This window comes from Echiichthys vipera, assembly GCF_963691815.1.
Source record: "Echiichthys vipera genome assembly, chromosome: 7".
NCBI classification, from domain to species: Eukaryota; Metazoa; Chordata; class Actinopteri; order Perciformes; family Trachinidae; genus Echiichthys; species Echiichthys vipera.
In genome coordinates this window covers 33666430-33689498 of record NC_139832.1, presented here as the reverse complement: position 1 = coordinate 33689498, position 23069 = coordinate 33666430, and the positions used below count along the sequence as shown (strand labels likewise).

The window sequence follows — 23069 nt, the reverse complement described above, 5'->3', positions numbered from 1 at the left end:
GGGTGCATTTCACGACAGGGGTACTAAATACGGCACAACACCTGTCCAACAGTGCGCACACACGCACACAGGTCTCAGTGGAGCGCTGCTTCGGGTTGACTACCTCTGTTATTCTTTTCCATACAGCGTTTTTATGGGCCCCTTTTATTCCACTCTTAAGACTGCCAAAAAACACATCTTTATTTTGCTCCATCTCGGATGTCAGAATGCCGATCTCTGTGTCGGAAAAGTTTCTTTTCTTACAAGTGTTTCGCCTCTCCGTGTTTGACCTCAGTGGGCAAGGCCTCCGAACCAGGAATATTTAAGGGCGTAACATGTTAATGACGATCGAATTCAGCCGCCGCATTTATCAAGGCCCGCTCATTCGTACACTGAGATATGTCAGATAAGAATGTTTCATAAATCACACGTGGGTCCTGTCATACGACCAATTCTGCGTTCAGATCTGCGCCGGTTTTCACGCAAGATTGATAAATGAGGCCCAATGTTCCTAATTTTTGCTATATTACGAAGGTGAAAATATGCAGTCCTTGTCGTTAATTTTATGTGAGAATCGAAGGACATATCCTGATCAAAAATAACACCCAGATTCCTTACTGCGGTGCTGGAGGACAACACAACATCATCCAGAGTAACAATATCTTTAGCTATTGAGTTTCAGAGGCCTTCAAGGCCAAGTACGATAACTTCAGTTTTAACACCAGAAAATTGCAGGTCATCCAGCTTTTTATTTCCTTAATGCACATTTGAAGTTTATCTAACTGATCGGTTTCTTCTGGTTTGATCGACAAATACAATTGTGTATCATCAGCATAACAATGAAACTGTATGGAGTGCTTCCTTATAATATTTCCTAAGGGAAGCATATACAAGGTGAGTAGAATCAGTCCAAGGACAGAACCCTGTGGGACTCCGTGACTGACTTTAGTGTGTATGGAGGATTTGTCATTAACAGCTTGGAGAGAGAGTCCTCTCAATCACGAACATCCTTGTGGGTTCAGTCTGAAATGGATAAAGGGGATGATGGTGATTCTGTGGCAGATGAGCTTGCGTCACTAGTCTCGGACAGCACTGATGCTCCATGGGTCAGTACAGCCTCAGACTCACCAGATCCACAGGTCAAGTCAGTCCCAACGCCAGCGGTTTCCTCTGCTGACTCTGAAGAGGCTCAATTTGCACTAGTTGCTGACCTTGACATACATCAGTCTCTGAGTCATGACACTGATACACAACCTGACCTGACCAGATATAACACTGACCAAGTAACAGTCCCGGGTAGGGTGGTTACTAGAGCTGGGAGGGCAGTGAGGTCAGTTAATAGACTCATTGAGAACATGGTCCAGAGACCTATAACTAGGCTATGTTATCGCCACAGAAGGCATTGCCTGTAGCATGAAAAAGAGTTAAAGGGTGTTTGACTTTGTATATTGGATATATAATTTGAACATGACACTGTAATACCAATGAGCTGCTAAGGGACCGTGTGTAAGGAGGTGTAGATGGCACCTTTACATTCCTGAAGGGTTGGAGGATAGTTTTTAAATGACCTGAGAGATGTAATCTTTTTGTTTACTGGTCCAGAGAGCGAAGAAAATGTTTTAGTGTTCTTGTCCATCCTTCATTTTAAAGCGCCTTTGTAGCCCTGTATGATTTTGGTCAAATGCGATAGGGGAGAATGTAACAATTGGATATTGACTTTAATATAATTTCACCAAAATATTCAGTTATTATTTCATCTTTCACACTGTTTTTTGGGGAGCTCTGTGTGTATGTACATTGGGGAGGGGCTATGACTGGGAGTTTTGAGGTTCTGCACCTGCGTGCTGGTCAGAGTCTGACTGGAACATGTCTGCAGGTAGGATGTGTGGAAGCTTCTCTCCCATTAAAAGTACAAAAATGTTGTTTTATGTGACTGTTGTTTAACGGGGCCAGTGCGATTCATGTCAAGCTGAAGACGATGCCTGCGCACTGTTCTAATCGTAACAGAAGGGTCCTGTGATCCACAGTGCCGAAGATAGCTGACAGGTCTAGGAGTACAAGGACAGCAGAGTTACCTGCATCAACAGTTAAAATAAGATCATTAAAAACTCTTTAAAGGGCTGTTTTGGTACTGTGGCGCGATTCAAAGCCAGACTGGAATTTTTCATTGATGCCATGGAGAGTAAAAAATAACTGCAGCTGACGTAGACTACCTTCTCCAGAGACAAGTGTTTATAAGAACAAGAAAACTTGAACCAACAGTATCAAAGACTTCGTAGGGCTGCAGACCTTTCACTTTATCTGAAAGTGATGACAGCGATACAGGCTCAAACTGGTCGAAAACAGCAGGGCACACCGGTATAACAACAAAATCGTCAACATCCTGATTCAATTTGGGCCCAAGATTTTCACTGCCATACAGAAGAAAATGCAGCATAAACAACATGTTTTACCTGATAAGTGAAATAAAAATATCTGTAAAACCTAATGGGACTGTATATAGGTGCAGACTTGGATTAAACAGTGTAGATATAATCGATAGATATAAAGATATATGTCAAGAGACTGCATGGCTACTTAATGTTCACATCAATGTATGACTTGTTCATGATGAGCATACACCTCCTAGTGTGTATATGATGCACCTGGATGCAAGAAATGCAATATGTAAAAGAAAAGTAACAACAAATAGCAAGTTTAGTACACACCTGGACATAATTTGTATATCACAGCTGATGTATCTGGACATGGCTGTTTCACAGACCTAGGAGATTTGTTTTCTTTTTCTTTTTTTCACTTTCTTGCTGTATTCCGTAAAAAATAAAGGCAGTAGTGGTATAATTATTACAAATCAATGTAATGGAGCTACAGGTCGGAGTCAAACCTGTGCTGCTGAGGAGGAGTTTCAGCCTCTGTACACAAAGCCTGCTTTAACCACTGGACCACCATCATGTAGCACAGCCGTCTGTGAATGTTTTTTTGTGAAATGCTTTACTTTCGTTTGATAATAAAAACTTTACCTTTATTGCTGCAATAATGAAAATAGGCTCCAGTGGGCTGTACTACAAATATAAATACAAGTGGTAGCAATGCCAGCTGTAAGCTATGATATACTGAAAACTTAATTTCATGTAGAAAAGACTAGCTCATACTGTAACAAGTAACTTGCCCGACACAGCTTGTTAATTATTTTGTTCAGGCTGATGGGCCATTCACCATTGTGACTTGAGTTTCTCCGGTTCTGTGGCTTCATGTCGTCAGGGCAGATAGACAGGTTCATCCAAGGACCTACAGATATAAATTGAAAAAGGAAGACAAAATAAAACATTTGTTGTTTCACAATTTTTGCTATTTAAACACATTGATTGATTACACACAGACACACGCACGCACACACACACACACACAAAAAAACACACACACACACACACACACACACATCTGACTTGACAACTTATGTTACAATATAGCCTTTAAGTGTGATTAATAACAATGATTCTAGCCATTCTACCATGAAGGCCTGATTAACACAGTCTCCTCTTAACAGTTGTTCTAGAGATGTGTCTGCTGCTAGAACTCACCTGCTCTCTAATCTGAGCTGCTGTTAACCTGCAATTTCTGAGGCTGGTGACTCGGATGAACTTATCCTCCGCAGGAGAGGTGACTGTTGATCTTCCTCTCCTGGGGCGGTCCTCTTGTGAGCCAGTTTCTTTGTAGCGCTTGATGGTTTTTGCGACTGCACTTGGGGACACTTTCAAAGTTTTCCCAATTTTTTGGACTGACTGATCTTCATTTCTTAAAGTAATGATGGCCACTCGTTTTTCTTTACTTAGCTGCTTTTTTCTTGCCATAATACAAATTCTAACAATCTATTCAGTGGGACTATCAGCTGTGTATCCACTTGACTTCTGCAAAACACAACTGAGGGTCCCAACCCCATTTATAAGGCAAGAAATCCCACTTATTGAACCTGACAGGGCACACCTGTGAAGTGGAAACCATTTCAGGTGACGACCTCTTGAAGCTCATCAAGAGAATGCAGAGTGGGTGAAGCAGGGATCAGAGCCAAAGGTGGCTACTTTGAAGAAACTAGAATATAAGGCGTATTTTCAGTTGTTTTACAATTTTTTGTTAAGTACATATTTCAACATGTGTGAATTCATAGTTTTGATGCCTTCAGTGTGAATCTACAATGTCAATAGTCATGAAAAGAAAGGAAACTCATTGAATGAGAAGGTGTGTCCAAACTTTTGGTCTGTACTGTACACATTGGGTATGTTTAGACTGCCTGCAGACATCAGAGTCATGAGGCTGGAAAGAGGGATGCTCCTGTCCTGCACGAAAGACCGGTGAGAGAGCATCTGATTGTCAATAACTTACCTGAAGCGGAGGAACCAGCGGATGAACTTCCAGCAGCAGAGGAGCCAATGGAAGAAAGTTCAAAGACTCGCCAAGACTCTATGGTGGACATAGAGCTAGAAGAGGGAGACGTCTTTATACCTAGCACCTCGGTCTAGGATGCTGACTCTTGCCATGAACCCAATGCAAAGAGAAAAGTGAAACCTGTCCTATGCCTCAGTTATGATGAACTTGGACTACTGAGTGACAGACCTGTGACTATCAGTTATTGAGGCATGCTAATACAAATTAGCTATGACGCAGACGCCATACAGACAAGACATTAGTCAGAGGTTGACATTTAAAAGGGGGAGGATGTAGCCCTTGCTAAAATAATGAATGCATTTTCATGACGGAAGATATAAACAATCCACAGATTCATGATTCATAGAAGTTCATTGGGTATTAAAATGTTGAAAATGTATAAATATGGATAAATACAGGACAAATTAAAAAATGTAAAATAAGTATTTGTTAAAAACACAAGTTTAGTCATTTCATTTCATGGCATTTAACAAATAGTAAGTTCATGCTAATATAATGTTTTGAGGTGTATGAGGATTATTTGTTTTGAGAGGTATCAGTCACTAATTTTTTTTATATGATTGACATGTGTGAAGTTCCAGTGACTCCGGCCCATCACAGAGTAGTTTGGGGTTATTATTATTAATTTATTTATTAACCTTTATTTATACAGGTAAAATCTCACTGAGACCCAAGGTCTCATTTGCAAGAGAGACCTGTTCAGGTAGGCAGCAGCAAAACACAAAGCTACAGACTAAATGAACATACAGGAGACACAACACAGAACACAAACAGTAAAACAGTAAAATATTACAGTACAAACTGCAAAGGGCAAAGAACAAGTTAAGTACAAGTTAAGTTATGTACAAGTGCAGACCCCCTCAACAGCCTTCCTACAAGCAGTTTGAAGTCCCCTAAAGAAAAAAAGCTAGACAGCTTCAGCCTCTGCTGGAGCTTGTTCCAGGTTGCAGGCGCAGTGTAGGAAAATGCCTTCTTGCAAAGCTCAGTACGGACTGACGGGATGGCAAACGAGATGAAGTCCAGGGACCGGAGGCTGCGATCAGACTGATTCCGTACCAGATACATTGACAAATGGATTTATAGATAAATAAATACCAGTGAGTGGTTCTGCGCATGGAGAGTGAAGACCAGTTTGTGAGAGAGCACAATGTACAGTGATATGTGAGGGGTTTACAGCCAGTTATGAATCTCAAGGCCCCGTGATATGCGTCATCCAGCAGTTGCAGGGGGTGAGCAGAGGCATTTATATATACAACATCCCCATAATCCAGGAGTGGCAAGAAAGTGGCCGCAACAATACGTTTTCTGGCTTTAAAAGAGAAACAGGCACTATTTCTGAAGAAAAACCCCAGCTTTAACCTTAATTTCTTCAGTACCTGCTCAACATGACATTTAAAAGAAAGGCTATCATCCACTGTGATGCCTCGATATTTGTAAGTGGCCACAGACTCAATGGGGATACCCTGAGCAGACATATTACTGGGTAGAACAGCAGGTACCTTCCTTTTATTAGAAAAGAACAACATCTTGGTTTAACCTGCATTTAGAACTAGCCTTAGTTGGAATAATTGCGCTTGAATGGTGTCAAAAACAGACTGCAAGTCAGTGAACACCTGGTCAACAGAAGATGCACAACAATAGACAACGGTGTCGTCAGCATAAAGATGTACAGATGCATTAATATTTTGGCCCACCTCATTTATATAGATGGTAAAGAGAGTTGGTCCTAAGACAGAACCTTGTGGCACACCGTTTACAGTGTTTAGGAACTCGGAGTAAAGGCCATCAGACTGCACACACTGTTTACGGTTGGAAAGGTAGTTAGAAAACCAGCCAACTGCATGGTCTGACAGTCAACTGGTGGTCATTCGCTGACTCAAAATCCTGTGATCGACTGTATCAAATGCCTTTGAAAGATCGATAAAAAGAGCCGCACAATATTTCTTGGCATCCATGGCTACCACCATATCATTTATCACCTTAATGGCAGTAGTTGCAGTACTATGCTGTTTCCTAAAGCCAGATTGAAAAGGAGATAAAATATTGTTCAGGCTCAGGTGATGCTTGACCTGGTCGTTCACCAGCCTTTCAAGCACTTTTGCTAAAATAGAGAGCTTAGAGATGGGTCTGGAATTATCCAATAAAGTGCGTTCACCCCCTTTCAGGACAGTGAGCACAAAGGAGGTTTTCCACACTTCAGGAATAAAGTTGCTCTGGATAGAAAGATTAAAAATGTGGGATACCGGTTGAGCTATAATGTGCGCAGACAAATGTAAGAACTAGGGGGGGAGGTTATCTGGACCTGCTGATTTTTGAGGGTCTAGGTCTTTTAAGGCCAGAAGAACCTCTTTAACAGAGAAGGGGGAGAAAGAAAAATCCTGGCTACCTGTGGCAGGGCTGGCGAGGGACTGAGTAGGTGGGTTAACATCACGAGAGGAATCAAACAAGGAGCTGGAGGCTATGAAATGTTTGTTAAAACAGTTTAGCATCTCAGATTTGTCAGATATAGGGATGGAGTCAACAACAATAGTGGGAGGCAGCTCTGGAGAGCAGGTATTGGCTAAAAGAGATTTTATGGTATGCCAAAATTTCCTGGGGTCGTTTAAGTTGTCTGTGGTCTGTGATAAATAGTACTCTCGCTTAGCTACCCTAATAGTGCTGGTGCAGCTGTTACATGCTTGCCGAAAAAGTAGCTAGTCTGACTCAAGCCCCGACTTCCTTGCATTCCATTGGCCCAGAGCTGATTTCTCTTGTGTAAGAGACCCGTAAGCTCAGCAGTGAACCAGGGGCTCTCTCGTCCCTTCACCCTGAACAGACGAAGAGGAGCATGTTTGTCCATAAAATAACTAAAACTGCCGTAAAAATATTCCCAAGCAAGATTTAAATCATTAATTAGTAAAATACGATCCCAGTTAAAATGATAAAGATCATGAGGCAAAGCTTGTTCAACAAAGTTCTTCAGACTTCTTTTATGAAGCTTAGTGCAAGGGATTTTAATGTCCCTAACAGCACCGATCACACAATGGTCACTCATATCATTGGAAAAAAGCTGCGGTAGCAGAATATTTATGTGGCATGTGGGTAACTAAAAGTTCAAAAAGAGAAGATTTGGTTGGGCATTTGGGGACTTTTAATGATTTGAGTAAGGTTAAAAGCTAAACACTGGGCCTTAAAAGGATCAGACACTGGTATAAACCAGTACCAATTAAATTCACCCACCAAAACAATTTCTTTGAATTTCAGATCAGATAACAGCTGCATTAAAGAGGATAATGCCTCTGCAGTGGCAGAGGGGGGCCTGTAGCAACCAACAATAGTTAGGTGTTGACCACCAGACAAAGCAATACTTAAAGCTAAGATTTCAAACTGTTTACAAATTGATTTGGCAAGCAGGATTTGTGCAGTAAGACTGGATCTGACATATTTTGCCACTTCACCGGCCTTATTAGGACGATCTGAACGGAAAATATTAAAATCCTGAATTGCTACATCCTTGTCCAAAATAGATTTAGAGATTTAGATGCAGACCAGACACATTCTTAAGATCTGATGGCGTGCTACATGTAACTGGTGGACCAGGATTGTGATGAATTCCAGATAGCAGAAGAAGAATAAAAACTAAACATTTCCGCTTAATGCTCAGACCAATTGAGCCATTACAGGAATTAATAGTATAGGCCCAACCTCGTATGGAACCTGTGTGATTCCATAGGGAGAACGCATTGGGGAAACAACAAATATCCAAACCGCCCAAGCAAGCGAAATAATCGGACCGAGCTTTAATTAACTGCAATAGCCGATCAGCTGGTCCAAGTGAGGAAGTTGCACCACTTGTGATGAACAGCTGCGGGCAAAAATAGTCTGGAATCCCCACCACAGGACCGTCAAGATGCCAGGCCATGGCGAGGCAAAGAACAAGGGGCAAAATCACCATTGCAGCAGTTAAGTGGCAGGTCAGATGAGAAAAAAGTGCGGAGCGGTAATTGCTCGTCCAGCCCAGTAGGCCTAGCCTCGGCTGTGTCAGAGGCAAAGCAGCGGGTGTGGGAGGAGTTTGGAGAAGTCATGGAGAAGGACTTTCTGGCGGAAGTCACTGAGGTAGTCAAACAACTCCACAGTGGCAAAGCCCCAGGGATTGATGAGATTTGTCCAGAAATGCTGAAAGCTTTGGGTTTGGAAGGGCTGTCTTGGTTGACACGTCTCTTCAACATTGCGTTGCAGTCTGGGACAGAGAGATTATATCTCCACACTGGCCTGGGAAGGCCCCGGGATCCCCCAGTTAGAGCTGGTTAATGTGGCCCGGGGAAAGGAAAGTTTGGGGCCCCCTGCTAAAGCTGCTGCCCCCGCGACCCGACCCCGGATAAGCGGTTTAAGATGAGATGAGATGCGATGAGACATATTCTCAGTTGAGCAAACAAAAAAATATTCTGTGCTCAATAAATGTATTTGCATGACTGCTCTTATTCATTTTAACATGCAATAATAAGCCCTCTCACAAACTTGCTGCGCTGCAGACCGCTTCATGCACGCTCTCAATCTCTTCTGTGCACGCTCAACTTGGCACAGCGTTACAAATGTGTCACAATTCCAACCAATCAGAGACCTATAAAAGCTCAATCCAGATTGGCTGTTTCTTCTCCAATCAGCTCACTAGTAGAAGTATTACAGCGTACATCCCGGAAACATTCAGAAACATCACCAGACCACAGTGGAGTTGTTCGACTACAGCTGGATTATTATTTATTATTATTTACTATTGTGACCAATTATATTCGCCTATACTTGGGTAAAATAAGAAATAAAAGATACGGAAACTCCAACCATGAACGGGGCGATGTATTTCATTTCTTCGCTCCTCTCAAGTTAGATACACTCACATTGCAGACACTTCCACTCTGTCCCCTTCAAAATAAAAGAACTCAAAAAGAAACTGGGATACATTATTAATACGGTGTATTAAAGCGCTGTTGTGTCATGTTGTGTGGATTAACGTTTATATCTCCATGTATCTTGAGATATCAGCTGTTGTGGGATGTTAGTTAGTTAATTAGTTAATTGCACGTTATTACAATGCTTTTGACCTGTATATGTATTACCATTGTAATTTTGATATTTTATATATATATATATATATAGAGAGAGAGAGAGAGAGCGCTTGCAGCGGTCTGCAGCGCAGCTAGCAAATATTTTGAGAGCATATGAGTGTAACTGAGTGAGAGGGCTTATTATTGCACGTTAAAATAAATAAGAGCAAACATGCAAATACATTTGAGCACAGAATATGTTTTTGCTTGTTCCACTGAGAATATGTGCTCACAAAGTTTATTTTTCTGTGCTTAAAATCTCACTTTGCTCCTTCACTAATGTGGCACAAATAAGCGTGTGGCCTTTAGGGGGACTGGAGAGTCTGCTGCACCCTGTCGGTGACCTGCTCATTCCCCCTTTTCCCTATTACCGTCGGGAGCCGTGCCACTGGCGATTGCTCTAAGACTGCAGGGGAAGCTCAGCTTCCCCTAAAATGTCACCCAAAAAAAAAAAAGTGGTGAAATATGTACTGCTGTGTGTAAATTTCATTGACTAAGTACGCGCTAGAAAGCCTTCATCTTTAGTTCAGAATCAGCTACTTATCACAGGTAACCAGAGCAACTTCCTTCTCATTCATCCCTACAGCGCCACAGCACTTTACATAGTCGGACGCTGAGTTTCTACTGACTTCAATGGGGAAGCGTAGAGTGTGTTGTTCCACTGCAGCCCACTAGACGCTCATTGGATTAATGCTGGGCTTTGTCCCACCCATCGGACGCTCAGCGTCTCTGGCCCGGACGCTCGGCTTCTGCATGATGATTGGATGAGCTGTCTGAGGCGGAATCCTTTTTTGATTGATAGCTAAATGAGCGAATCAGCGATCTTGAAGAATGAACATCCAGCGGAGCATTTTTCAAGTTTTTCATTCCATTTTTCTGAACTGATCCGAAGACTTTACCGATCCCCAGCGACTTTGTTTTTGTTAAATACGACGAGCGTTGTGTTTGGTGACTCTGTTATGTCACTCTGCGGTTTCCTTCCCCAACGAGCAGCGGCAGCTGCGGAGCTTCTCCACCCGTCACGATCACTCAAACTCACAGGCGGTCACACTTCACAGTAGCCTGGCACAGCATTTCTAGCTGGGCCAAGGCCGTTTAAGGACCTAGCTCTGCTGGCCATTGAGAGGACACTGGTCAAGTCCCCGGAAAAGACGCCTAGTTGGTCTGGCAAGGTCACATATAATTTTCTTGAAAAGGAATGAACGGTAGAATTAACATATAAATAAACAAACACATTTATGATGTAGGCCGGAAATTGAGCTTCCTCTCCTTGAAAGATTTACATATAAATAAACAAACACATTTATGATGTAGGCTGGAAAATTAGCTTCCCCTCCTTGGAACACCCGCAGCCGCCACTGGTGAGTACATTATTTGCACGTGCATTTTGTTTTTGCTTACTGAGAGTGAAGCGGCCAGCTTGTTTTAGGCCCTAATGCACCCGAGCAACGACACAGCACCGGAGCCCCTTAGGGCACAGTGCTGGCCCTTCTTCTCTTCACCCTGTATACCTTGGACTTCTGCTACAACTCGGAGCTGTGTCACATGCAGAAGTACGCCAATGACACAGCCATCGTTGGATGTATCAGGGTTGACGGAGAGGAGGAGTATCAGAGTCTGGTGGGGACTTTTCTCTCTGGTGCCACACTAACCACCTACAGCTCAACACCTCCAAGACGAAGGAGCTGGTCATTTATTTTGGGAGGTCCAAACCACGACCCCAACCAGTCCTTCCAGAGGGAGCTGAGGTGGAGGCTGTGGGCTCATACAAATACCTCGGGCTGTGGCTGGACAACACACACCAGCCACCTGTACAGGAAGACACAAAGATGGTTGTACTTTCTCAGGAGACTGCGGTCCTTCAACATCTGCAGCAAACTACTGTGGATGTTTTCCAGTCTGTGATCACCAGTGTCCTCTTCTACACTGTGATGTGCTTGGGGGGCAGCATATCCAATAAGGACACCCCCAGACTGGGGTAAACTGATCAGACGGGCTGGCTCTGTGGTCAGCATGAAACTGGACTCGCTGATGATGGTGGCAGAGAGGAGGACACTGGACAAACTGCTGGACATTATGGATAATGCCAGCCACCCCCTGCACACCGTCATCAGCAACCAGAGGAGCCTGTTCAGTGGAAGGCTGCTCCTGTCTAAGTGTAGGACCAACAGGCTCAAGAACGCCTTTGTCCCTCAGGCCATCATCCTCTACAACTCCTCACTTGGGGGCAGAGGAAATAAAGAGGACTTTAGAGGATTTTATTTTACCTGTATTCTTACATCTACCTCATATATATTTGACTAAGAGTTTATTGTTTACTGTATATAATGTTTACTTTCAGTTTCTATTTAGCTAAGAGTTTATTGGTTAGGTTGGTCCTATACTGTATTTTTTATACCTCCCTCGTGTTTTTGTAAGCTGCTGGAAATTCAATTTCCTTGTGGGAGTCATCCCAAAGGGATCAATAAAGTCTAAGTTCAAATAAAAGTGTAGTGTTGTCTGGCCCACTGGATGTACAGTACCTGGATAAAGCCATCTGGCCTTGCACATGCCGGATGTCAGGCTAATTCTGCCATTACCTCTGCTATTATTTTTTTTTTTTTTCTTCTCAATGCCTGCTTAGCTCCACCCAAGACGAATGTGATTGGTTTACAGAAATGCAAACAAACCAGGGTGGTGTTTTTTTTATTTTATTCTATTGTTTTATATATCTTGAGCTTTCCTTTATTACGGCAGCAATGTGGAAATGTTTCTTTGGCTTCATCACATACAACCACATAAAATCACACAATAACACACATTAAATAAATAACATGTCCTTTAGTACAGAGTAAAAATGTGATGTACATAGCTCTTAATGTCCTGAAATGCGTTCATGAATTGAATATTGTAATTGCATTCGGTATGAATGCCTTCTTATAAATACTTTTTGTTGTTTTGGCAGCTCTATAGCGCCTTTCTTCGGGTAGTTTTGACGTGGCCAGACTCTTTTAACAAACAGCTATACAGTAATTCTATAATTCTAATCTTTTTGGTTGTTTGTCGTAACTGTCGTGATTGGTGTGCCATGTCCTCATGTATGTTGTGTTTTTGTTTGTGGCTGCTACTGTATATCAAATTTCCCCCTTGAAGGCAAATAAAGCTCTGAACTGAACTGACTACTCAGGGTGCTTTTACATTATTTGTCACATTCACACAGACATTCACACTGATGGCAGTGGACACCTACATACCATCTAATCTAATCTAACCATTCACACCACATTTATACACCCATGCACAGCACGTGGAGCAATTCAGGGTAGACCGGAGGAACTGGGGATCGAATAACCGATCTCTCAGATGGAGGACGACCCACTCTCCCTCTGAGCCACAGCCGCACCAATAATAATAATATCGCAATAGCATAATAATTAATAATAATAATAGCACAAGCTAATCTGAACATAATGTGAAATTACTATGTGTTCAAGTCCATCAGCAGGCACAAAGCTGCTTCCAGAAGCATGACACTGATGCATCTAAGTTTAAGGGAATATAATAATATAAGCGGCACAGAATAATGACTGGATACAGGAACCATAATATACCAGAAATACCACTATTCAGACAAACAGAGGACACCAGCATATTTTAACAAATGTATTTATTCTCCTTTCCAGAATAAAGTACAATAATTGCCTTCAAATATCTAAAAATACCAAGTGTCAGCACAGTGACAGCTCATTGTTTCTTAAATGGTCAATTGTGGACATAGCTTTTTTTTTTTTAAAGGTGTTAAACATGTTTGCATACAGCCTATCCAGTTTACAAAAGTGTACATAAAGATTTCAGTGTGCATTAGCTGTACATCAAATGAAATGTTTGGATGTATTATGTATGACCAGAGCTATATATGCTAAATGGATCTAAACAACTTAAGTACACCTTCTTTTGTCCAATCAAAGGTACATAATTAAACCATTGGTTCAGGCTGACTTGTGTAGTTCATAGCAGACAGCTGTCATAACCAGAAAAAAATAAAGCATTTACAGAATCTGAACAATAAATAAAGGAATGTTTTCAATTACAAGTAATTTGTTTTACCTTAAATTATTTTGTGTTGGGACAGGACATATCTTCACACACAAACAGGTTAGCACAAAAAAAGGCTTAACATTAGATACAAATAAAACTATAGTAAAAATGATTGAGTTGATTTTGATGTTGTTTTCAGCTGATATCAATGGAAGGCCAAAGAGGAGGCGCTAAATCTTTATTACACTTGGATACAGAATAACCATGTTATAATCCCAACATAAATATACTGACTGTAATTTCTCAAAACTAATTAATTAATTAATTATCTCAAAATGATGAGAAAAAAACTCAGGATTTTATTCATGTAAAATTACAATACCTTCCCCAATCAGAAGAAAAATAACATAAACCCTTTCCTCTTCAGTGATAAAAAGTAGTTAAAACTTTTTAAAAAACGATTAAAAAGAGTATAAAACAAATAACAAAAAAGACCTATACCCCTGGCCATCTGTCTAAATTTATATGTGAACATTTAATGTGTAATAAGTACTACAAAATAAATCTCTTTTTTCATCACGATTATATGTAAAAAATAAATCAGAACCATACAAACTCCTTTTGTCAAGCAGAGCTTGCTATCACATTTATGTGAAATCTCCTTCTCCAAGCAAGATTTCATTTGATGAAAAAATAATGTTCTTAAATTGCATGAAGTACAATTAAATACAGAGCTACAAAGCCTAATTAGGTAATGCTTTAGCCTTGAACCAATTCAGGACATTTTGCTTGTTCTCTGTGATCCATTTTATGTTACTGATGGTTCTCTCAATGGATTGATCCACTGCCAGGGTCCCAGAGCCGAAACCAACCTCAGAGTTATCTGCCTTAAACTGCTTCAACTGTCACAAAAAAACAGAACGGAAAATGAGTGTGTTGTTTGGGGAGGTGGTCAGTCAGTTGCACAGGCAAGGGCTGGGGCTTCTGTGGGGCTTGAGCACTGTTTATTTTAGGACTGACGCTAAGGGTGTTTTCACACAATGATCTCAGATAGATGACTCAGCATTCTCATCTAGTCTACTTTAGCACAGATGTACTGTCATCAGTGAATTGGCTCACAGCAGTGGAAAATAAATCAATACCAACAATAGTAACCAGTGGTGGAAGAAGCAGGCTACTCAGATCTTTTACTTTAGTAAAAGTAACAATACCACTGTGTTAAAACTATCTATTACAGTTAAAAGCTCTAAATTCAACAATATATGTATAAACATATAGTTAGTAGTGTACCGAAAGTAAAAGTATTCATAATTCAGACTGATTCATTTCAGAATAGTATTTATTATAATAAATGATGCATAAAAGCTTTCATCACTTTAATGTTGCAGTGGTGGAACTCATCTGTCATATATACATATACATATATTTTGTATAGGTCTACGGTTCTGTATTTTAACATATAATTCATTGTATTAAATATGAATTTGCAGGGCAATCATTGTCAGAATTATTAAATGCTCAGTCGATGGCTGTGATGTGTAAATAATGAAAAAATAGTTTACTTGAGTAACTTTTGTCTTTAAGCTTTTTAACCTTTAGTAATAATACTTGTACAAAATTATGGAAAATTGAATATCTTGTTATATTTTGTTTATTGTATATCTTGTTCCAAGTGAAAACTACCCATAATCCAAAGCAGTAAAGCTCCAGAGGAGTGGACCAGAGAGAGAACTGACTCTTTTATATGAAGTAACAATGTGAAAATAAGAAGAACCGAGTCCCTTTTTTGTTGCTCCACTTTCAGGTCCACTTAAAGAGGACTGAGTTCGGTTCGTTTAAAAAGGACTGTATGTGAAAACACCATAAGACATGACAATCCCCAAAAGTAGATAAAAATGGGTTTGTGGGTAAAAATGGACCACACCCATTTTAAAGAAAGATTGTGGACAAAAAGGTTTAGAATATCTAACCTGTTGAAGCTCGAATTCAGTGGCAAAGCGCTTGGTGACTCCGTTGATGAGGTTGGAGAAGGAGAATGATCCGCCACCATACCTGAGTGAAGACAAAGTCACAATATGGCAAAAATCTTCCATCCCAGGAAAGGTCATTCCATATCAACATAACGTCAGAGTATATCATAACAGTTTATGAAATAGCCACATGGTAAAACCTGTTTTTGTATACTCCTGTGTGAATTAAATACTTAATAAAGTAAAAGTAATGCATATATTCCTATTTTATGAAGAACTTTAGTGCAAAATTCAAAACTCAAAATATTTCACGTCAGATTTTATATGAAAATTTAGTTAGTATGTGCTAGTTATTATTACTATACTGAAACTACAGGCAGAAACTGTGTTTTATTCTGTCAAGGCCTGCAAGGTTTATGAGAAGTCAAGACCAAAGGTCATCTGAGACAGAGCTTAAATCACACTAAGCATGCTTGGCCAATAAAAGCTGTCATGATAATAAACCTAACTGTAAAACTGCTTACCTGCTGTTGAGTGATTATGACAATGGATCTTTTATTATGAGACTGTGCTGTGCTATAGTTCAGAATGTGAAAATCATACTGTACGTAGGTCACAGAGGTGTGTTACCTAACACACCATATATCTGCATTTATAACAATCTTTTACTCAGAGCTGTTTCAGCACCTTTAAAACCGTCATGAAAAACTGACTACACACAGTGATGTTGGCAAATAAAAAGTACGGTGATGTACTCACTGCGTGAAAATATATGACCATCGAGCCCTGACAAAGTCCCACGCCAAAGACTGACCAGCCACATTGTTGGCAATGTAGACAATGGTAGAGGTGGCATCCTGCTTACGGATCATGTTTGGATCCAGAGTGTACTCCAGGTACCTGAAACGGTACATGCAGAGCAGTGAGTATATAAAGTATGTGTGTAGTGTACGGGTCAGCAATTATCAGTTCTACGCTGTTTAACAGTGCAAGGCACTCTGTGAGCAGACCTGTTGAGCAGCCAAGGTTGCTTGGTGCAGGCCAAGGCAGAGCGGAGTTTGTCAGCCTCAATAGCGATGGTGGCATTCTCAAACTGGGACCAAGCAAACTCCCACTCTTTAGCACCACCTGCTGCAATGGCGTTACAGTACACAGTGGAACGCAGGTTGGGGTGGATCCTGAAGCAAGATGACATCTCTAAGGTTAATACACCAAAATGATGGACAGATAGTTGCACTTGCAATTGCACTTACAATACAATAAAGAGTAATTAAAACAGTGGAAGGATAATTAATTACACTCACAGATTTGTATTAGTGCCCATCCAATGACTGAACCATGACTTGGTCAGATTTTGACATTCCTCAAGGCCTGTCCTGCACGCCAGGCTGATAGCATTCACCTGATTATACCTGGACGAAGAAGAAACAGGAAGGAGAAAGAGTATTAACAAGTTCCCAGAAAGAAAACACAAAGAATGTAAATAAGGGTCAGATGATATAATTAAAACTGCAAATTAGTATTATATACATTGCATCAGTTGTAGTTGTTGTTGTTAGTTGATGTTGCAGGTTCTGCACATGACCATGGTGACACTCTCTGACCTAATTTTTACCCTTGCCCTAACTTTGACTTATCTTTCTATGTTTGATTTTGTCTCTGACCGCACATGCATTGTCTTTGATACCGTATTTCAGTCCTCCAACTTACCACAGAAGTACACAGTACACTCTCCCTTCTCTCCCTTCTTAAATGCCCAGCTGCCTTTTCATCCTGTTTTTCTGATTTTGATACCACTTCACCGAACTCCTCCAATGTAAACAATCTTTAAACTGGTTAAATGTATCTATGCTAGATATTACAACTCCTACACTACCTTCCCCTCAGTGAACGCTTGCCCCTGGATCAATGACAGTATGCGTCAACTCAAAAAGGAATCCAGAAGAGTGGAGCGTAGCTGGAAGAAAACTAACCTTGGGGTCCATCATCACCACCTGAAGGAATTGATGTCCATGCTCAACCAGAACATCAAAGAATAGCTTTCTTTCAGGCATAATCAGGGACAACAAACATAACCCTTAGGTTCCTGTTGAATACCACTGACTGGCTTGAACATCCTGCCCATCCTGCTGTATCTGCCTCCTCCCCAGTAGACTGTAAGAATGTTCCGTCATTCTTTGTTGACAAAATCAATAATATGTAATCCTATTTCCATAAAGCTACTGTGTCTTTGGACCCAGCAGTTGACTGTCCTATTCTCCTGTCTGAATTTACCCCGGTCTTGCTGCACAATCGTATCTTATATACTTATGGCAAGCATCCTGCCCTGAACCCAACCGACCCAAATAACTATAGACCTATCTCAAAACTACCATTCATCTCCAAAATTCTTTTAAAAAAACATTGCTAAGCAGCTCCTTATGGAAGCCTTGAAAGGTGTACCACACAAAACAATTAGAAGAATTTCTCACAACCAGCTGTTACCAGTTCATCTGTCTAGCCATCTAAAGTGGGAGGTGACAGGGGCCCACAAAACTAAAAACAAGTCCATTTTCACATGAAGTTTTGCTGTTATCTTCTCCGTTACATACACTTTCGTTAGTCTCTCTCGCCATTGTTGAAGGGTAGGAGTTAGAAGCCGGAGCCAGGACAGGGTAATCATTTTCCTCGCTACAATTAGGAGAATCTATAATAGCTTGGCTTTCCTTTTCCCTATAGCTTCCCCTGGAGTCATGTCCAGTATATAATGAAATGGGTTCAGTGGTAATATAATCTTCAAAATGTTTTGAATTTCTGCTTGGATCCCCTGCCAAAATGTAATCAGTATCGGGTAATCCCAGAAAATGTGGGTGTAGTCCACTATCTGTTTACATTCCCTCCAGCATAAATTCCTATTATTTCTGTTATATTTTGCTGTAACAAATGGTGTCTTAAAGTATCTCATTTTCAATTTCCAATTAAATTCCTTCCACACTGGACTATGAGTGACTTTATGACCCTGCTCACACCCCACCTCCCACTCTTCATCTTCAATAACAACATTCATTTCTAACTCCCACTTTCCCTTTATATCCAAAGAATTATCTGAGAAATGTGTTCGGAAATGTTTGTATATATTGGATACATCTTCTTTTTACCATTCTCCTCTATACATTTTACCAGAAGGTTTTCTAAAGCTGATGGTTGTTTTTTCAAAGCATTCCATTCAGTGCACGACAAAAGATTATCCCTCAATTGTAAATACCTATAGAAATCCTTAGAGCACAATCCATATTTATCCTGTAATTGTTTAAATGACTTAAGTGTTTCTCCCTCAAACATCTTGTTTATGGTTATTAAGCCTTTTCTTGCCCAGATTTGGAACCCAGCATACAATTTGTTTGGTAAAACATTAACAATCTTAGCTATTCTTACTGCACGTGATATTGTTAGAGGAGCACCTGTTTTTTCCTAACCAGGGACCAAACCCTTTATGTAAAAATAATCCATTCATTTACAATTTTTAGGTCTCTCCATTTCTTTTGTTTCATAAATGCCATCGTCTCGAGAGGCACTAGCGGGCATGCATGGTTTTCCAATCCAATCCCGTTTGTTTCCTCGTCTTGTACAAGCCATTCGACCATACCACAGAGTTACCCCCTTTTTCCTTTGGGCTTAATAACAACTTTTGTTTAATTCTCGGCTTTCGGTTTTGCCAAATAAAAGCAGAAAATCTATCCAAAATCCAAAATGTATTCAAAATTTTGAAGTAGGAAGCTGGTATCCAGATAGGCAACGATTGAAAAAGGTATGATAATCAGCGTATAGCAAGATTTTATGGGTCACCCCACCAACTGATATTCCCTGACTTCTAGGGTCTACTAGGGACACCCCTGTCTGGTCCCCCTTTTTAAACCAAAGTTCTTTGAGGTATATCCATTCACTCGCACTGAATATAACACACTAATCCATTTGATGAAATCGGAATGAAAACCCATTTTTTCCAATGTGTGTTAAATACTGCCTTGTCAAATGCTTTCTCAGCATCTAGGCAGAGAAGCATTAAGGGTTCTGTTTTTTGTTTTGCCACTGAGATTAAGTTTAGGGTTATCCTAATGTTATTTATCCCACGTCGACCTGGTATAAACCTGATTTGATATGGTTTAATTAATGTATGTATACACTTCTGAATTCGTTTTGTCAATATTTTGGTTAAGATTTTCGCATCACAGAGCAGAGCAGACTGATTGGTCTGTAAGAGGAACAGTTTGTAGGAGCTTTACCTTCTTTGGGGATCATAGATATTATCGCTTTGGACCAAGATCTTGGGGGGTCGTTCTTTGTGAGGGCATAATTAAATACTCGTAAAAGGGGCTTAACCTAACTTTGAAAATGTTCGTAAAAATCACCTACTTATCTATCTACTCCCTGCACCTTATTATTCTTTAGATATTTTTATGATGTCCACAATTTCCTTTTTTGTAATTGGATCCATCATTACCTTGGAATCATTCTCAGTTAATCTGGGTAAAATATTCTTTCCTAATAAGGTTTTAACCCTCTCTCTTGTAACTGGCTTATGATAAACCGAAAAGGCTTCAGCTATGTCTTCAGGGTGGGGCAGTGTTTTTTAGAGACAGGATTTACTATCTTGGCCACTGTGCGATCTGCCTATACCTTGCGCAGTTGAAATGCTAATAGGAAGAGACTGATTCTCTCATCAAAGCTGCTTATGAAGAATCCAGAAAGACTGTTCTTGGCTTAAAGCTGAAGATTTAGGGTTCACAACCAAAGTGACCCTTTGACGCTCAATATCCGTTGCCAAGGTGAAGCATCCCCTATCAAGAGGCTGTTGCGTGCCGCTCTGTTGGAAAGCCGGTCCACTCCTTGGCCTCTTACGAATCCTCTGACGACCTGGTACTGCCAGCCCCGCACCTCGGGAGAAACTCTGTGTTCTGCACGTTAGGATGACTGCTCTGGAGCTGTGAAACACACCTCCTTCCTCTTGGATCCCCCTTCTTCACAGCTGAGTCGGTGAGATGACGTTGTTGGTACTTTAGTGAGCAGATCTAGTGACCACTGGCTATTTGGTATTGAACTTTACTTTCCAAAAAGGTATGAGTAGAAATTGCATTTCCATATCATAGCTTGCCCATTCGTTTTTTTCTTTTATTTTCATTTGTGTCATTTCATGTATAATATATCATGTATATTATGTATTTAAATGTATTCATATTTTTGTAGTAAAACCCACAAAACCCCAGCTGTGTCTGTGAGCTTTCATTCTGTTTTGCAAAGTTTTAAGGTCTCTGTTTTACGAGAACAAACGTTTTCAGATTGAGATTGATAGAAATGAATTAATACAATTAATTGTTAACTGATGCAGATGATCAGCAGAGATCGGTCTTAGTCCACATTACCTGTCTATACGTTGGTGGGGCCCCCTTTTACGAGGAATAACAATAATAGTAATAATAATAAAAACTAAATAAGGTAATTCATTTTTATTTATTATAATATGTGTAGTTCTCTCTTCTTATCTTACACTATCTCCTACGTAGGAGATAAGTGAGTCGCTCATAGCTATTTCCCAGCTGCCTGCTTAATTTCACGCGCGCAGACATGCAGAGGGCTACCAGTCAAAGGTGAATGAAAAAAGAGTGTCCAAACTTTTGACTGGTACTGTAGATCTCATGTTTATGTTATCATGTTTATAACATACAATGCCCTACACAGTCATGCCCCTTCATATATTTCTGAACTCTTACATCCCTATACCACCTCTAGGCCACTCAGACTATCTGACCAAGGTCTCTTAACCAAATCCAGGGGTGAGTGTACGTTTGCTATTAGGGCCCTATTCCTCAATTAGGGTCTGGCAGCACTCTGGACAGTTCCGGTTGCATTTTCCACTCTGAGGACAGCGCCAATCTCAGACAGAAAATGCACGCAAAAACAGAAAAAGAAATCACACTGGCGAAGCATTACTTTTTCCTACGCATGACATAATGTGGGTATGTGCACATTGACCTAGCCCAAAGTGAAATATGCATAAATTTAGGCAAGCAATGTCGTCCATTATCAGATGATTGAGTGGGCATTATCAGTTGATTATCTGGTATATAGATGTCCACAGCCATCTGTTTCAAAAATATTTATTGGGAAACTAGCAACTTAACAGAGAAACTAACAGTTGACAATTTTTTCCTTATTTTTTACAGAAAAAAATGTAAACTGCACCCCAGCTGCATCATATACGCTGATCACCTCCAGGGGTATAAGAAGCCGGAGGTGACACTCATTCAGCGCCGGACCGTTGTTCTCATTTACTTGGTAACTTTCGTCGGTTAGCTCCAGTTTCCCTTTCGTACCTGCTTTTTGGCTCTGAGTTAATTGTGTGTTAATAATTGTTTCTTTGTTTTCCTCTGTGGTTGGAGCAGCAGTTGTCATTCTTGCTGTCTTAGTTCAGCTCCTCCTAGGTGCCCCAGTGACCCCAGACCCACGTTGCCAGAACCTCCAGATTTGTCTTCTGTGCAACCTGTTTACCATGACCTCGCCGAGGTGTTTAGCAAGGCTAAGGCGTTATCCCTACCACTTCACCATCCCTATGAAGTTGTTACGCGGGTCAACTTTACCTACCAGTCATCTTTAGAACTTGTCAGGACCAGAACGTGAGGCCATGGAGACTTATATCAATGACTCACTTAAATCCGGGATCATTCGTCCTTCTTCCTCCCCTCTGGGAGCGGGTTTTTTCTTTGTGGCCAAGAAAGACAAGTCGTTACGCCCCTGTATTGATTACTGCGGTCTTAACAACATAACTGTCAAGAATAAGTATCCCTTGCCGTTGATTAATTCCATTTTCAAACCGTTGCATGGAGTTACTGTCTTTTCCAAATTAGATCTCCGCAACGAGCATCATTTAGTGAGGGTTAAGGAGGGGGATGAATGGAAGACCACCTTTAATACTCCACTCGGTCACTTTGAGTACCTAGTAATGCCCTTTGGTTTAACTAATGCCCCAGCTGTCTCCCAGGCGTTAGTTAATAACGTTCTCCGTGATATGCTGAATCGATCAGTCTTCGTCTACCTGGATGACATTTTGATTTTTTCAAAGGACTTGTCTGAACATGTGGATCACGTCCGCCAGGTTCTCCAGCATCTACAGGAGAATTGATTGTTTGTCAAAGCCTTCTTCCAAAAAGCAACTACAGCGTTTTCTGGGTTTTGCCAATTTCTACCGTCGCTTTATCCGTAACTACAGCCAGGTTGTGTCGCCTATGACCAGATTGACGTCTTCCACAACTCCCTTTGTTTGGTCTTCAGCCGCTGATGACGCATTTCTGGCTCTCAAGAGACGCTTCTCTTCCGCTCCTGTGTTGGTCCAGTCCAATCCTGCTTGTCAGTTCATTGTGGAGGTGGATGCCTCAGATCTGGGACTAGGTGCTGTTCTGTCGCAGCGAGCAGTGACTGATGACAAGGTTGATCCGTGCGCTTTCTTCTCCAAGAAGCTGTCCCCCGCTGAGAGAAACTACGACATAGGAAACCATGAGTTACAAGCGGTCAAACTGGCTTTGGAGGAGTGGCGACACTGGTTGGA

The 23069-nt window shown here is 40.9% G+C and overlaps 1 protein-coding gene across 1 annotated transcript in view; it reads right to left on the bottom strand.

Moving 5' to 3' along the window:
* Nucleotides 1-14263: 14263 nt before the first annotated feature.
* Nucleotides 14264-23069, bottom strand: part of LOC310949498 (aminopeptidase N-like) — a gene marked incomplete at both ends in the record, with an annotated part of 30227 nt that continues 21421 nt past the window's right edge. Inside the window, 5 exons of the mRNA XM_083916971.1 lie at nucleotides 14264-14422; nucleotides 15491-15572; nucleotides 16250-16390; nucleotides 16501-16668; nucleotides 16795-16902. Coding sequence (XP_083773097.1) covers nucleotides 14264-14422; nucleotides 15491-15572; nucleotides 16250-16390; nucleotides 16501-16668; nucleotides 16795-16902 — 658 coding nt within the window. The remainder of the gene's footprint in view (nucleotides 14423-15490; nucleotides 15573-16249; nucleotides 16391-16500; nucleotides 16669-16794; nucleotides 16903-23069) is intronic.